The sequence below is a fragment of the Amphibalanus amphitrite genome, unplaced genomic scaffold, assembly GCF_019059575.1.
Source record: "Amphibalanus amphitrite isolate SeventyFive unplaced genomic scaffold, NRLGWU_Aamphi_draft 000299F_arrow, whole genome shotgun sequence".
NCBI lineage: Eukaryota > Metazoa > Arthropoda > Thecostraca > Balanomorpha > Balanidae > Amphibalanus > Amphibalanus amphitrite.
The window spans coordinates 160,338-174,213 of record NW_024881794.1 but is presented as its reverse complement, the minus strand read 5'-3'; the positions used below and the strand labels follow the sequence as shown (position 1 = coordinate 174,213).

General features: G+C 50.7%; 1 protein-coding gene across 8 annotated transcripts in view; it reads right to left on the bottom strand.

Moving 5' to 3' along the window:
- LOC122387812 (coronin-2B-like) overlaps positions 1 to 13,876 on the bottom strand; it is a 40,508-nt gene that overhangs the window by 11,501 nt on the left and 15,131 nt on the right. For 4 of the 8 annotated variants that reach the window (XM_043378312.1, XM_043378314.1, XM_043378311.1 and 1 more), the window contains 8 exons: positions 12,598 to 12,714; positions 8,640 to 8,789; positions 4,612 to 4,776; positions 3,365 to 3,589; positions 2,315 to 2,524; positions 1,787 to 1,904; positions 1,063 to 1,235; positions 455 to 694 (listed from right to left, as the gene is read on the bottom strand). In XM_043378312.1, the coding sequence (XP_043234247.1) occupies positions 455 to 694; positions 1,063 to 1,235; positions 1,787 to 1,904; positions 2,315 to 2,524; positions 3,365 to 3,589; positions 4,612 to 4,776; positions 8,640 to 8,789; positions 12,598 to 12,714 (1,398 nt within the window). The remainder of the gene's footprint in view (positions 1 to 454; positions 695 to 1,062; positions 1,236 to 1,786; positions 1,905 to 2,314; positions 2,525 to 3,364; positions 3,590 to 4,611; positions 4,777 to 8,639; positions 8,790 to 12,597; positions 12,715 to 13,876) is intronic. The other 4 variants (XM_043378316.1, XM_043378318.1, XM_043378315.1 and 1 more) reach the window with 1 other exon arrangement.

The following is a 13,876-nucleotide window of genomic DNA, read 5'->3' as shown; positions in this document are numbered from 1 at the left end:
GACACGGGGTGAGAAGTGAAGGGTGTGCATTGGTGTGAGCATTGAGCGGCTGAGTGCGCTACGTCTGTGATTTTACGGCAGTGTGGTGTACAGGAAAACAGACGCAATTAGAATGGCTTTGAAAATGTCCCACCATTCAAAGAACAAATGATTAAGATGAAGAAACTCTGCAAGAGGAATCAAATCTCCACTCACCCGTGCAACTTGAACTATTTTATTATTATCTTTAAGTGCCGGCAAATCGATAATTTGTTCTTAATAATGAGTTTGATAGCACCAATGAAGAGCAGAAATAATATATGTTGATCGACGATTTTTGTCGTGTGCAAGAGGCTTCAGAGCCAAACCATTCTCAAGGCAACATTTCATAGCATTTGGGTGCCGCCGAGACCCTACACAGTGACTGCTCGGCACCCGTGGGCTGTTACGTCCCCTGACACCCTACAGTGATTACCCGGCGGGCGTCGGAGGCTCGCAGGATCTGCGCGCGGGCCTGACGCTCCAGCAGCTCGATTATCTCCTTGATTTTGCCCGACTTCTCGCTGGTGGCGAGGTCGGAACTCCAGCGACTGAGGTCCCGCTCGGAGACAGATTTGGAGAGGCGCGGACGGTGGGACAGAGCGGCGCTCGAGGAGGAACGGGAGGATTTCGGCCGCGGGGACACGTTCTCTTTGTTGGTTTTGTTGTTTTTATCCTGTAACGCCGTCGGCATGTGTTAGTAAATGTCGGTTAGGCGCCGCACAGACGGAGCACGCGGAGTCAAAGTCGGGGGCTGGTCGTCAGGGGTCCAGGCTTTTTCACATAGCGATCTGGGCAGACAAGCAGAAAGCTTTACAAACATCCCCGAGCAAAAACAAGCTCAAAATGAACATATTGCAGAAATCTTTTAACCCCAACAAGCACTAAAAAGCAACAAAATGATTTGGTCGCGATGTCAGTCAGCTTCGTCCAGCCTGGAAACAGCAGCTAAAGCTCGGGTATCTACATAGCCCAAATAAGCCAGCCCAGGGTTCCCGCAGCACGTCCCCTGTGACCTGTCACTCGTCCTCTGCGACCACTCACCCGCGCCGCCGGCTCGCGGCTGACCTGCTGCGGCCGGTAGTCGGGCCGTGACGCCGTGCTGATGAAGGCGAACTTGCGGTCGGTGTTCCTGTCGCCCGTCTGAATACCGTCCTGGGTGCGGTTCACGCTCGCCGGCTTGTTGGTGCGCACAGCCACCCCGGGCAGCACGCCGACTGGGGTCACATGAGGTCACAGCGGGTCAGACGGGGTCACAGTGGATCACACGAGTCACAGCGGGTCAGACAAGGTCACACAGGTAGTGATCGTCCACCCCGGCTGACAGTGACACTGGTGACGCTAAACTGAGCGCTGGGCGCGGCCGGTCCATGGCCATTGGCTGATAGTCACCCGATACCGGCGTGTGTAATGTGTGGGCACGGACCCTCATTAACCAGGCCGGATTGAGATAAGAGTCGGCACATACACCGATGGCTGTGAGGTGTGCCATAAAACCGATGCGGGTCGGCGAAATGTCACAGATCAATGAAACCCACGGTAAAACAGCGTGACCTACCTCATCGTTGTTGTTATTATTGTTTCTTTTTTTCCAAAGCGATATAAAACATTCGTACTGCTTTAGAGCATATGACCCACTACTTGGATAAGTTTCACACTCATGAGTAGAGTCAGCTATTAATTAGCATAATTCCCACGAAACACGCCATCAACCGCTCGTTCCAGTTGAGTTGTGTAATGTGTATTGTGCATTCCTCGGCGTACTGACCTGTGCGCAGCGACATCAGCACCGGAGGTTTGTTGTGTCCGGCGATCCACTCCTCAGCTGTCATGGCCGGGGTGGGAGCGGCGGTGTCCGGATAAATGTCCTCCTGGAACTGGTCACTCTGTGGGGCAGAGAGGACACCACACTGTCAGTAGTGTCCGGGTAAATGTCCTCCTGGAACTGGTCACTCTGTGGGGCAGAGAGGACACCACACTGTCAGTAGTGTCCGGGTAAATGTCCTCCTGGAACTGGTCACTCTGTGGGGCAGAGAGGACACCACACTGTCAGTAGTGTCCGGGTAAATGTCCTCCTGGAACTGGTCACTCTGTGGGGCAGACTAGAGGACACACTGTCAGTAGTGTCCGGGTAAATGTCCTGGAATTACTGGTCGCTCTGTGGGGAGAGGACACATTGTCAGTAGGGGCCTGGGTCTGCATCTCTCTGCTACAACGATAGATGTACTGCAACGCTAGGCTGGCAAATGCACCGTACTACCAATCTAGAACACTTTGAACCACATCCCATCGTCACCTTGCGCGGCACAATCATGGAGAGCGGCTCGCAGATGTCTTTGGTGGCGTGCAGCTTGAAGAACCGGTAGATCTCACAGCGGCGCGTGTCCACGGCTCGTTTGGTGAGCACGCCCAGCCCGCGCTGCGGCGAGCCGGAGATGTACTGGTTCAGGTAGTGGCACCACGGCGACTCGTCCACGATCTCGTAGTAGCGGATGTTGCCGTCACCCTGGGAATGAAACAGATGAACGTTGTGAGATGAGAAACAGACTAAAAGGAACAGTGTATAAATATGTTCGAACTTCGAAGAAGCCTCAAGATGAAAGACACAATAGGTAAGAAACGACGGCACTAAATCTTGACGGCACAAAACGACGGCACTAAATATGAGCGAATCGTATCCTTAAAGGGACCCTCCCACCTTAACATTAGATTTGAGTTGAGATAGCCAAAATGGGGTCCCTGGCTCACAATTACCGGTTTCGGCACTCACAACATCGAGAAATGCCTTAAATCGGAAATATTGAATTTCAAAATTGCAGCATTTTGATTCAAGAGGGGCTAATGCTTAGGAATACCCCTCTGAATGTGTGACGTCAGCGCAGATATCTAACGACTTTTAAATGTTTGACTAAAACGTTTTGTAGCACGCGGTGGTATATGCTATTTGCGCGCAACATCTGCCGCAAACGCCGCACTTCTAAAATAAAGTCGCTAGAAACAGCCGAGATCCCAAAAAAGTAAACAAAAGTAAAAGTCTAATATCTTGAAAACCGGTGAGTATTTTTCGGTGAAATTTGGTAGATATTCGTTTTTGCTCTTTCTGAACCGAGCGACATCACTTTCATGCCAATTCATAAACTTTTTTGAAGGTGGGAGGGTCCCTTTAATAAATGAGGCCCTGTATAAGTAACCATAACCTCAATTTAACGTTATCAGCTGATACATCCGAAATAGTCAATGTGGTTCACCATCTACGCGTGTATATGACGAGCACAGTGACACTAAGGCGGAGATCTTTCACTGCCTTAGTCGGTGGCGCCCCCTGCTATGCTATATCACACCTCACCTTTCCGGCGAGGAAGAGCACCCTTGTGTCGGGGTCGTAGAACGGGTACAGAATCCCCGACGACGAGTCGATGTTCTCTCTGCGCAGCGGCTCGTCCAGGCGCCGCTCGTCCCAGACGGCATACTGCCGGTCGGAGAACTTTGAGAAGCCGGTGGTGAGCAGACGTCCAGAGTCGCCCAGGTACTGCACCTTGCACGCCTTGGCGCCCTCGTGACACTGGCCCTCCTGTCAACGGAGAGGGGACGGGCTGTTAAGACAGTGGTGGGAGGGACGCCTTCGTGACACAGACACAACCTTTGGCGCCTCCGTGACACAGAACACCCTATACACGGACAGGGGACGGGGAGCTTCGAAATGGGACGGGCTTTAGAACCGGACGGGTGGTTCACGAAGAGTAAGTGCGCAGAATGAGACACAACTTCAGATATCGGAAGGCAATGAGTACGACGGTGAACAGTCTAAGCGGCATAAAGACATTGGAGCATGACATTAAACCGTATTTGACGCACTGGTTGTATTGACTCATTGCTGCCCGTTTTAGTTTGCAATGAACGAAGTGGAGCACAGGTGTACATATTTGCGGCCAATTTACCGAGTCAGCAGGGTCAGGGTCGAGTGGAGGGGACCGTGGTAATGTGGCCTACTCACGCAGTTCGAGTCATATACTGAATGTGACAGAAGTCACGAACGGAGTAGGGTTTGTGGTTTGGTGCACGTATGTACTATTGTGGTCCGTCACCACTGTAATGGGTTGGGAGCAGAGGGCGTCATCAGAGGGTGTCACCGACCACCGTCACCGAAAAACGTCCGTGACGTATTGACATTCTACGGCAAGGCCAGGTTTTATTAGTTCCCGCAGCGGGAGACCGAAAGGGGGTGTAAGAATAAAGCAGGAGCAAACACAATAAACACACCGAACTTCTGTGCGATGCAGCAGTGAAGCACAACCGCGTTAACAGTCCTAAACTAGAGCGAACCAGCTCGACCCCAGTGTGACCCCACCTGACCTGTCACCCCATCTGACCTCCCTGTGACCCCGTCTGACCTCCCCGTCACCCGTCTGACCTCTCTGTCACCCGTCTGACCTCTCTGTCACCCGTCTGACCTCTCTGTCACCCGTCTGACCTCCCCGTCACCCCGCCTGACCTCTGTCACCCCACCTGACCTCCCCGTCACCCCGTTTGACCTCTGTCACCCCACCTGACCTCCCCGTCACCCCGCCTGACCTCCCCGTTTCACCGTCTGACCTGGAGGACGCGGCCGGAGCGCGGCTCGATGATCCTCAGCTTCTTGTCCTTGCAGGTGGTGGCCAGCAGCGAGCCATCCCGGTTCAGCGACATGCTGAAAATCACCTCCGGGTGGCAGTCGATGGCGTTTATCACAGAACCCTGGCTGATGTTCCATACGATTATCTGGAAAAAAAAACACGACATCGCGTTAGGATTTATGTACGTAACATAAAAAACGAGTCATTTATACAAGCACAAGAACGAAAGCGTAGCCGCAGACTTGCCACGCATTGGCCATGGAAGCGAGTTAGGTACGGCGCATCATGTCACGCTGACACTTCAGTCGAGACCTTAGTCGAGACCAGACTTGTGCCAAGGTCCCAAAAAGATCCGAGATCCAGGGTTCGCAGAGTCCAAGGTCTGGGACCTTGATGGATCCTGGACCTTGCATTGTCATTTTTGTCGCGAGACCTTGGAAACCCAGGACCTTAAAACATCCATATGCCGCGAGACCTTGGAATCCCAGGACCTTAAAACATCCATATGCCGCGAGACCTTAGAATCCCAGGACCTCAACATTTGCACATGTCGCGAGACCTTGGAATCCCAGGACATCAACATTTCATGTGACATGAGACCTTAGAAACCCAGGACCTCAACATTTCATATGCCGTAAAACCATGGAAACCCAGGGGTTAGGACCTTAAAATTTTGGTATGCTGCAAGACCCTGCAGAATGCAGACCTTCAGTACCAGTTTTATTATTTGTAATGGGATCTTAGGAGAACGGTCTGGACCTACACCACCATTTTGTTGAGGGACCTCAAGAATCCTGGAAGCTGGACCATGAGGTTTATGTTGCACATGGGCCACTAAGGACCCTGCACTAGGTTTTGTCTGTAAGCACTTCAAGTCTTCAATAAATATCTATGGTTGAGCGACCAGCTGCAAGGGGCTAGATAGCTACACAAAGAGAAAACGAACCAGACTGTGTAGACATATATAGAGCAAAATCATTGCCATGGTTGTGAGGCAGAACTGGAACAAGAGACCTGGTAGCTTTTTACATTATCAATGTTGTGGATTATGAAACTGTCAAACAGTGGACAGTGGTGGTTTGGAAAGTTCTTTTCTAATCTCACCTCACATATTTTCTGGGTTGTGATATGCCGGGCTTGAAGCTACTTGGAAGCTACCCTAAGTGCCAAACTTATTTGTTTTGCAATTCATCAAATCACCATTGAGCAATGAGCAATATAAGCAATCATTCCATGACAGTTCAACTTTTTCGTTTAGCAGGTTTTCGTCGGACAATTTTTCGTCTGCAGATTTTCGTCCGCAGACTTTCGTCTATGCATTTGTTCGTCTGTGCATTTTCAAGTCCGCGCATTATTTTCATAAGGACATTTTCCGCCTCGTCCAGACGAAAAAATGCCGGACAGAAAAATACTCAGACGAAAAATGCACCAATTTAATTCGAACAGACAAAAAAATGCGAGACGAAAAAGTCAGACGAAAATCTGCCGACGAATAACCGGCTGACGAAAAAATTGTCAGATGGAATTTTGTTCAGAGCCTTCAATCTAATGTGAATGAACAGTAAGTAAGGTTTGCGCTCGCTGATACTCTAATTCTATTGGCTTATTCCATCAGTTTTTCTGTGAGCGCTCGCGCAAACAAGACTTAAAACATATTTTACTTTTTATCCTAGGTATTATGTAACTGAATGTGCAGAAAATCGAAAGCATATACCTATCCAATTCAACTTTTCCATTTCTATGAAGCCTGTAGGTTTTTTTTCTGTTTTTTTATATTGCCTGAAAGAATACTTGAATGTCTGTCTTCAATAACTGTAAGGTGCTATCCTACATTCCTACTGATAAGGTAAGATTGAATTGAAAGGGACATGACAATACAAATTGCAAGGTACCTATTACCTACCTATATTTTTTACGAATTTGTCAGGTTAAAGAAGGAGAGATTGATATTATGATTCATTTTTAACTTGTGCTGAAGCTCCCCCTACCTATGTTGGTTAACGATAAAACCACCACAGTCCACAGGTTTGCATAGGTTCTGCCCCTTTAAATGTTGCTGGGCATCCATTGGCAGAATATTTAGAAGTAAGTCTGCTCATCAGAATGTAAGTTTGTTTAAGTTCTTGTTGTGGGACCCTGAATACTTTGGATCCTGAGATGTATTCTTGCCGTGGGACCTTGAGGACTGTGGACCCTGAACTCTGAAGTGTGTACTTGTCATGGGACCTTGGGGACTGTGGATCCTGAAATTCACACTTGTCGTGGGACCCTAGGGACTGTGGATCCTGCAATGCATTCTTGTCGTGGGACCTTGGGGACTGTTGATCCTGCAATGCATTCTTGTTGTGGGACCTTGGGGACTGTGGACCCTGCAAAGTATTCTTGCTATGGGACCTTGGAAACCTTGGATTCTAGAAATTGAATTTGTCGTGGGACCTTGGAAACCTTGGATTCTAGAAATTGAATTTGCCGTGGGACCTTGGAAACCTTGATTCTAGAAATTGAAATTGCCGTGGGACCTTGGAAACCTTGGATTCTAGAAATTGAATTTGCCGTTGGACCTTAGAAACCTTGGATTCTAAAAATTGAATTTGCCGTGGGACCTTGAGGATCCTGGATCTTGATTTTTGGTCCCGGCACAAGTCTGGTCGAGACACATGTAAATGGCAGTCGCTCATACATCGCTATCTGCATAACTGGTTGACAGCGAGCGACCGTTCTACTACATACTATTAGCATACGGACTTACGGAGAACACCTTTAGATTTAAAAGTCAGCTAGAGCGCTAGAGCACCACCGTCTCATGCTAATGCTGCATGGTCATCAACTGACAGTGGGACCAGTCATGTTGAATGCGGATGACTTATCTCGAAATATCATATCATGGTAAGGCAAATGAAATATTTACGCCAACAAATACAAGTGTCTGATGCGCGCATCTTAAAAAGGTGGTATTTGCCAAATTATTCAACCAGAAGTTTTAACACCTGCTCATTCCAGAAACAGCATGTTAACACGCTGATGGCCTAAGAGATTTCACGTTAGCAATACCGCTATCAATTGTAAACAATAATCATGACAGATAGCCGTGAACCGTCTCCACACCCGGCCGATCGCCACTCAGCGCCCGACTGAGGCCGCCAGTAGCTGGGGCGACTGGGGGCAAGGTCCGGCCCGGCGGCCGGCACAGCGGACACTGAGTGCAAACACAGCTGCCACGCTCGGCACAGGCCGGTGTGGAGGGGCGGGTGACGGAACCATGTCGGGCAACGCATTACTCAGTGGCAGATGATGACGATGCGGTATAGGACGCGAAGCAGTTTGGCCCTACTCAGTGGCAGGAGATAGTGCAGTGACACAGGCCGGGAGATGGATACGAATATGATGCCAATTTCACGGACATGAGACGGTCATGGGACATCACGACGGTACACAGGAGACAGATAACACACTACCACACCGGCAGCATATCACCGTGAAGTCAACAAAACCGCTCACGAGCGATTACAACACGGAACAGCCGGCCATATCTGTACACGTGTTCACACTGGCCGTCACGCAGAGCCGACACGAAATCAGGTGAAATCACACCATCACCCGGGGCGGACGGCACACCTGGTCCGTGGTCACACGCCGGGCACACGCGAGCCGCCGAGCAGCTACCAATGATTGGTTAACAGATTACGGCGCAGCCGCGTCCGCAGTCTGCACATAGGGTTTAGCACGGTATGGAGAATTGGACATGTTCAGACACATGGTGGGGTCAGAGGAGGCTTGTGGATTAAGCAAAATTAAAAAGAACGGATCTGTTGCAAAGTTTGCGGTGTAAATACGCGCCAAAATCAGACCTAGCTAGAGCAATCACGACTGACTATATTTAGCCTTCGTTCCTTCCTAGCCAGTTCACGTTTACGTCTTGGCTTTACGTCAAAAACGTCTCTGGACCCGGAGTCTCTCCAAGCGAGCAGCCCTGTCGAGTCCTACATGCCTCCCCGACCCGCCACTTACCAGGTGGTCGAGTCCGGCGCTGATGAGCACGTTCTCGGCCGTCGGGTGCCAGTCGATGTAGCTGACGCGCCTCTTGTGGCCGCGCAGGTCCACCAGCCACTCGGTGAGGCTGCCGCTGAGACCGCCGTCCGGCACGTGCCACACCTTCACCTGTGGACCGTGGAGCGGCATGTTGACCGTCAGGGGCGGGGAAAGCCGTCTAGAGTCAGAGACGGTAAATAGACGGTCAGGGCTGGTGCGACGATAAATAGACGGTTAGGGGTGGTACGACAATAAATAAACGGAGAGAGGTGGTGGGGTGGTTACGAGCGAGCGAGCGCAGCGAGCGAGCGAGTTCATACTGAATTAAGGGAAAATCCTGAGTATGAGCGGCCGGCCGGCCGGCCGTGGGGACGCTCTTCAAAAGCTAATATCTTAGGAACGGGACATCCGATTGACAAGCGGTCTTCTTTACTGAATGTCACTTGGACGTAAAAGTTCTGTGGTGTGATGGCCACCATGCGTTCTTGCCAACCACCGCACGTGGCGCGTGGTAAAGTTGGACATTTTTTAAGAACCCCCAAAATTGCAACCTCAATAACGGCACAATGGTTGGGCCGATTGAATTGAAACTCGGTACACAGTTAGGTCTCAATCAGATAGTTCATCTGCATGTGTTAAGGTTGGGGTGCTACAGCACGTGCGCACGTGCAGGGGGCGCTCCCAGATCTCGAGAACGGCTGGGCCGATTGCGCTCAAATTTGGTACACGGTTGGGGACCAGTTAGTAGGGTGCCGTGCAAAAGTCAGTTTGGACCCCGCTTGCACGTGCGCACGTGCAGAATGCCGCTTCCAGATCTCAGGAACGGCTGGGCCGATTGCGTTCAAATTTGGCACACCGCTAGCGACCGGTTAGAAGGGTGCTTTGCATAAGCCCGTTGAAAGTACCCTCTCGCCGTTGCGCACGTGCAGGGCTCACTGTCTCGCTCGCTCGTTCTTCGCCCAAAAGGCGTTTTACTGGTAAATAGACGGCCAGGGGTGGTGGGACGGTAAATGGACGGTCAGGGATGGTGGGACTGGGGCTAACAAATAGACGGTCAGGGACAATGGAGAGGTGAATAGACGGTCAGGGGTGGTGGGACTGGGGTAGTAAATAGACGGCCAGGAATAACGGGGAGGTAAATAGACGGTCAGGGGTGGTAGGGTAGTAAACAGTCGGTGTCGGTCAGGGGTGGAAGGGGGTAGGGGTAAACAGACGGTCAGGGATAATGGGGAGGTAAATAGACGGTCAGGGTTAATGGGGTAGTAAATAGACGGTCAGGGTGGTAGGGTAGTAAATAGACGGTCAGGGACAATGTAGAGGTAAATAGACGGTCAGGGGTGGTGGGACTGGGGAAGGGACTAGGTGGGTGGTGGGACTAGGTGGTTAACGACTTCTTGCATCTGGATTTGGTGCTAGGTACAATATCAAGAAGCAGCAAAAAAAAAAAAAAACGTTAACGCTTCTCAATAGAAAGATGAACGATGAGCAATAAAAGCTAGCAACGACCATTGCCCATGGCACTTGATCGGTCTCATGATCATGAATACATCGTCGCTTCATTTGCTAAAAGGCGCTAACAGCTTCTGCGGCGCATCATTGGCTGTAAGCCTGTTCACACTAACTGTCTAAACAGGTCACAACAGCCATTTTATGCTGCATCACATCCGTCTCCAGTCATCACAAAGTGTCAGAAGCATGACGCCGGTTTATGGGCACGGGCGTCTGTTGCCATCGCCGGCTGTTTTCCTGTTAGCCCGCTGCCAATGAGCCAGGAACCAGCTGCACCGTTCGGCGCCCGGCGGCCGGTAACTGTGAGTCGTGTCAGCACCACTTCGTTCTCTGGTCCCATGATCCCGCGGTATGGTTAAACGGACCAAACGGAGCAAGGTCAGGCCCGGGAATAGCCACGCCTCACTGCCAGCCAATTATAAGTACAAAAAAACGACGCCGGTGTCATATCAGGTAACGAGTAACGGGATAGATACCGAGTATTCCTATTGTTCGAATCGTGTTTCAGTCTGCTTGTCGCGGCTAACCGGTTACAATCGTAGGCAGCATATCATATTCCAATAAAGACGAGGGCGAAAATACCGTATAAATGTAGGGAGTATATTGCGGTTGCCGGTTGGACTTAAAAACGGTACTGGGCACACAGCATTTACCTTCCATTGTCAACACATAAATTAAAATTTGTAACCATAATCTCAGTGACAAAACAGCGGTAGGACAGGTAGGCAAAACACTATTTTTTTCGGTAGGCATATACGAAAACGGAACATGTACTATAATACAATTTAAAAAGAAAACCTATAAAATCGCAAAAAAATTGACCACTGGCCTGGGGAAAAGAGCGCCAAACCTATGCACCAGAGGATGACTTTCGCTCATGCCTGACCGCCTCGACTAGCAGACCGGAACAATGAATGGAGATAGCCTGTTCGCCCTCTAGTTGTGATGCAACGCGGCGGCCCGGGGCGGCCTGCTCTCTTCCAGGTCCACTCTGGGCTCTCCAGCGTGTTTCACAACCGCAACGAGATAGTTTCCGTAAACTAATGTCCACCAGCTGGCACGTTTCGCCCGGGCTGCATACCGAATGGAGCCGTTTTTCACTAGGGAGCTATGGCGCCATCGAGAAAGGCGAGAGAAGACGAAGTGACACAAGCTTAATCCATAAGCTATGGATGTTTGTGTTGTCACGCCGAAGGCGCAGACAATGCACGCAATTTTTACGATGCAGCTTGGATGCACCCTTACGTTCAGTCATGGGGCATTGCGGTGCAGTCTACCTACCTTTTAGCCACGGAGGGCATGGAGTATTGCGTTGCAGCCTACTTTCCAGTCATTGAGCATTGCGGTACCCTTCACCCTTCAGCCATGGGGCATTGCGGGACAGCCTACCCTTCAGTCACTCGGCATTGCGGTTCAACCCACCTTTCAGTCAATCCGCACTTCAGCACATACCTACGGGTACTGTCCACGCAAAATAATTGGCAATTGTGCCAGGTGCCAGACGAAGGAGCGGTCAGTGAAAGGAAAACGCAAGGCCATACAAGGAAGAAATCAAACGCATGCAATATGCTACAACATGACGTCTTAAAAAATTGCATCAGTCCATTTGTCTGACTTATGCTAAGCAATTGTCATATCACGACTTCCGAAGAATGGACCGTTTATGTTATGAATTCTGATTTAATTGGACGACTGAATTTCACAATGTGCTATATGTCCCGTCGTCCGCATTATCCAATGAAATCAGGTGATATCTGGCCTCCCAATCACTGCCCAGAGGGGCGCCACGTGGTGAGAACTGAGATCAGAAGTCAATGAAGTCCAAACGAAAGAGAAATCAGAGAGGCGAGGTCGAGAAACCGCCATGACCGGGAGAGTCACTCCCGTTTTCATCAGTGCCGCGATGATGCCCCGAGGAGGGGCCAGTTTTTACACACGGTTTCACATCTGGTCCGGCTCCGACCGGGTCGTAATGGAAATGATCAGTTATTCTCGATAGAGGACATAATTGGCCGATCATAATAGAAATCAAGGTTCACCTGCAGACTTTGATGTGGAAAAGGGAAGTGATGGAAGTGTTTAATATGATGTCAAAGTGCCACATATTGTTTTAAAGCGCCTCCTAATCGCAAGAAGCAGAACCCATAAGCTCATGACGCGTAAAAAAATAACTGATGAAGAACACCATATTGAAGTCCCAACTCCCAATCAAAAGAACGTTGTTCAAGTCCAGCTTCTGAGACGAATGCACTGATCGTGGATTGATTGGGGTCGGTCACCATGCAGACCCTGAAGTCGTGATAACCGGTCACGGTGCATCCGATCCCGATCTGATACGTGATGAGGACGGCGGTATCGGCGGCGATATCACACCGACCTGCCGGCGCCCGCCGCCTGATGACGTGTATAATCCGGACATCGGACTCACCGTGCTGTCGTCCGAGCCCGAGGCGATCACGTTGTCGTTGAAGGGGTTCCACTTGATGTCCATCACGGGCCCCGCGTGACCGGTGACCCGACCCACGGACGCGTCCACCCGGCCGGTCTGCGGAGGCAGGGTCAGGTCAGTGGTCAATAAAGAACAACAGATAATAAAGGAAGAGTTGTTCAGTGCCCATTAGTGGATAAGACGTAAATCTCGTCAAAATTGAATTCCTATCATTTCAGACGTAAAGAGAACACATCTTTTCTTGGCTGTTATACCAGGCTCGGATTATCAACAGTATGTCTTTTACCAATTACGAGCAGCGCTGGGAGTTCTCAGTCTAGCCAGTGGCTGGTGTCATGGGTTTCCCCAAATCCAGCCGCTGCGTCCGTTTGAACTCGAAAGCGCCGCCGTCTATTTACTGACCAGTGAGACGCTCTATTTCCTAATGACCTCGGCAGAGCGCGGCGCGGAGCCAGTTCCCAGGGTGACTCGACCGGCCCACATTCAGCGCGCAATCAAGATAAATTGACCAAAAACGACGCCGCAAATAGAGCGCATCCATGCGATGAGGATGGTAACTGGTGCCCGCCGCTGACCGCACGGACACGGTGGACCGAATTGTTCATCGCGAACCGTTCAGTGCAAGGTGGGCCAAAGTAGGCGATAATCTCTGTGTCTTTCGCCAAAATTTAACGCACCGCTTTCAACAAAGATAATAAGACACGGTCACACGTCAGCTGTGATCTTGCTCGGTGTTCGTAATAACATCCCGTAGGCCGTAATCTTGTTCAGCGTCGCGGGCGGTCATTGTTTATCATCTCGCCTGTAGGCTGCGCTAAGCGGTCTTCAGTCACGCTGACCGCACATGGTCTACGAGTCGGCAGCACCGCTGAACTAAACTAACGGGTCCACACGAGACGCATCTTCCCAACTGGCCGCACTAAATAAACTGCTCAGCGGCGAACGGTGACGACGCGTCTGTGGACGGCGTGACACGGTCGGTCGGCCGCCCGCGTGTCTTTGGTGCGCTCCGGCCGCCCGACGGACGGACCATTCAGCGGTCAACCCGAGTCGTCACGGACGTCTCTGGCCCGTTAGTGACGTCACGGTGACGGCGTGACGTCACCGCACACGAGTGGTCCCGTGATGGGCCGAGCTGGTCAGCCGTGATGTCATATGTAGCAGTTGGAGGAAATTAACTTGTCAGTGTGATTGTTCAGTGCATGCTATCTTATCCATCAATCAACCCTCGGGCTGTGGCCTGTTCGTACAATGTATG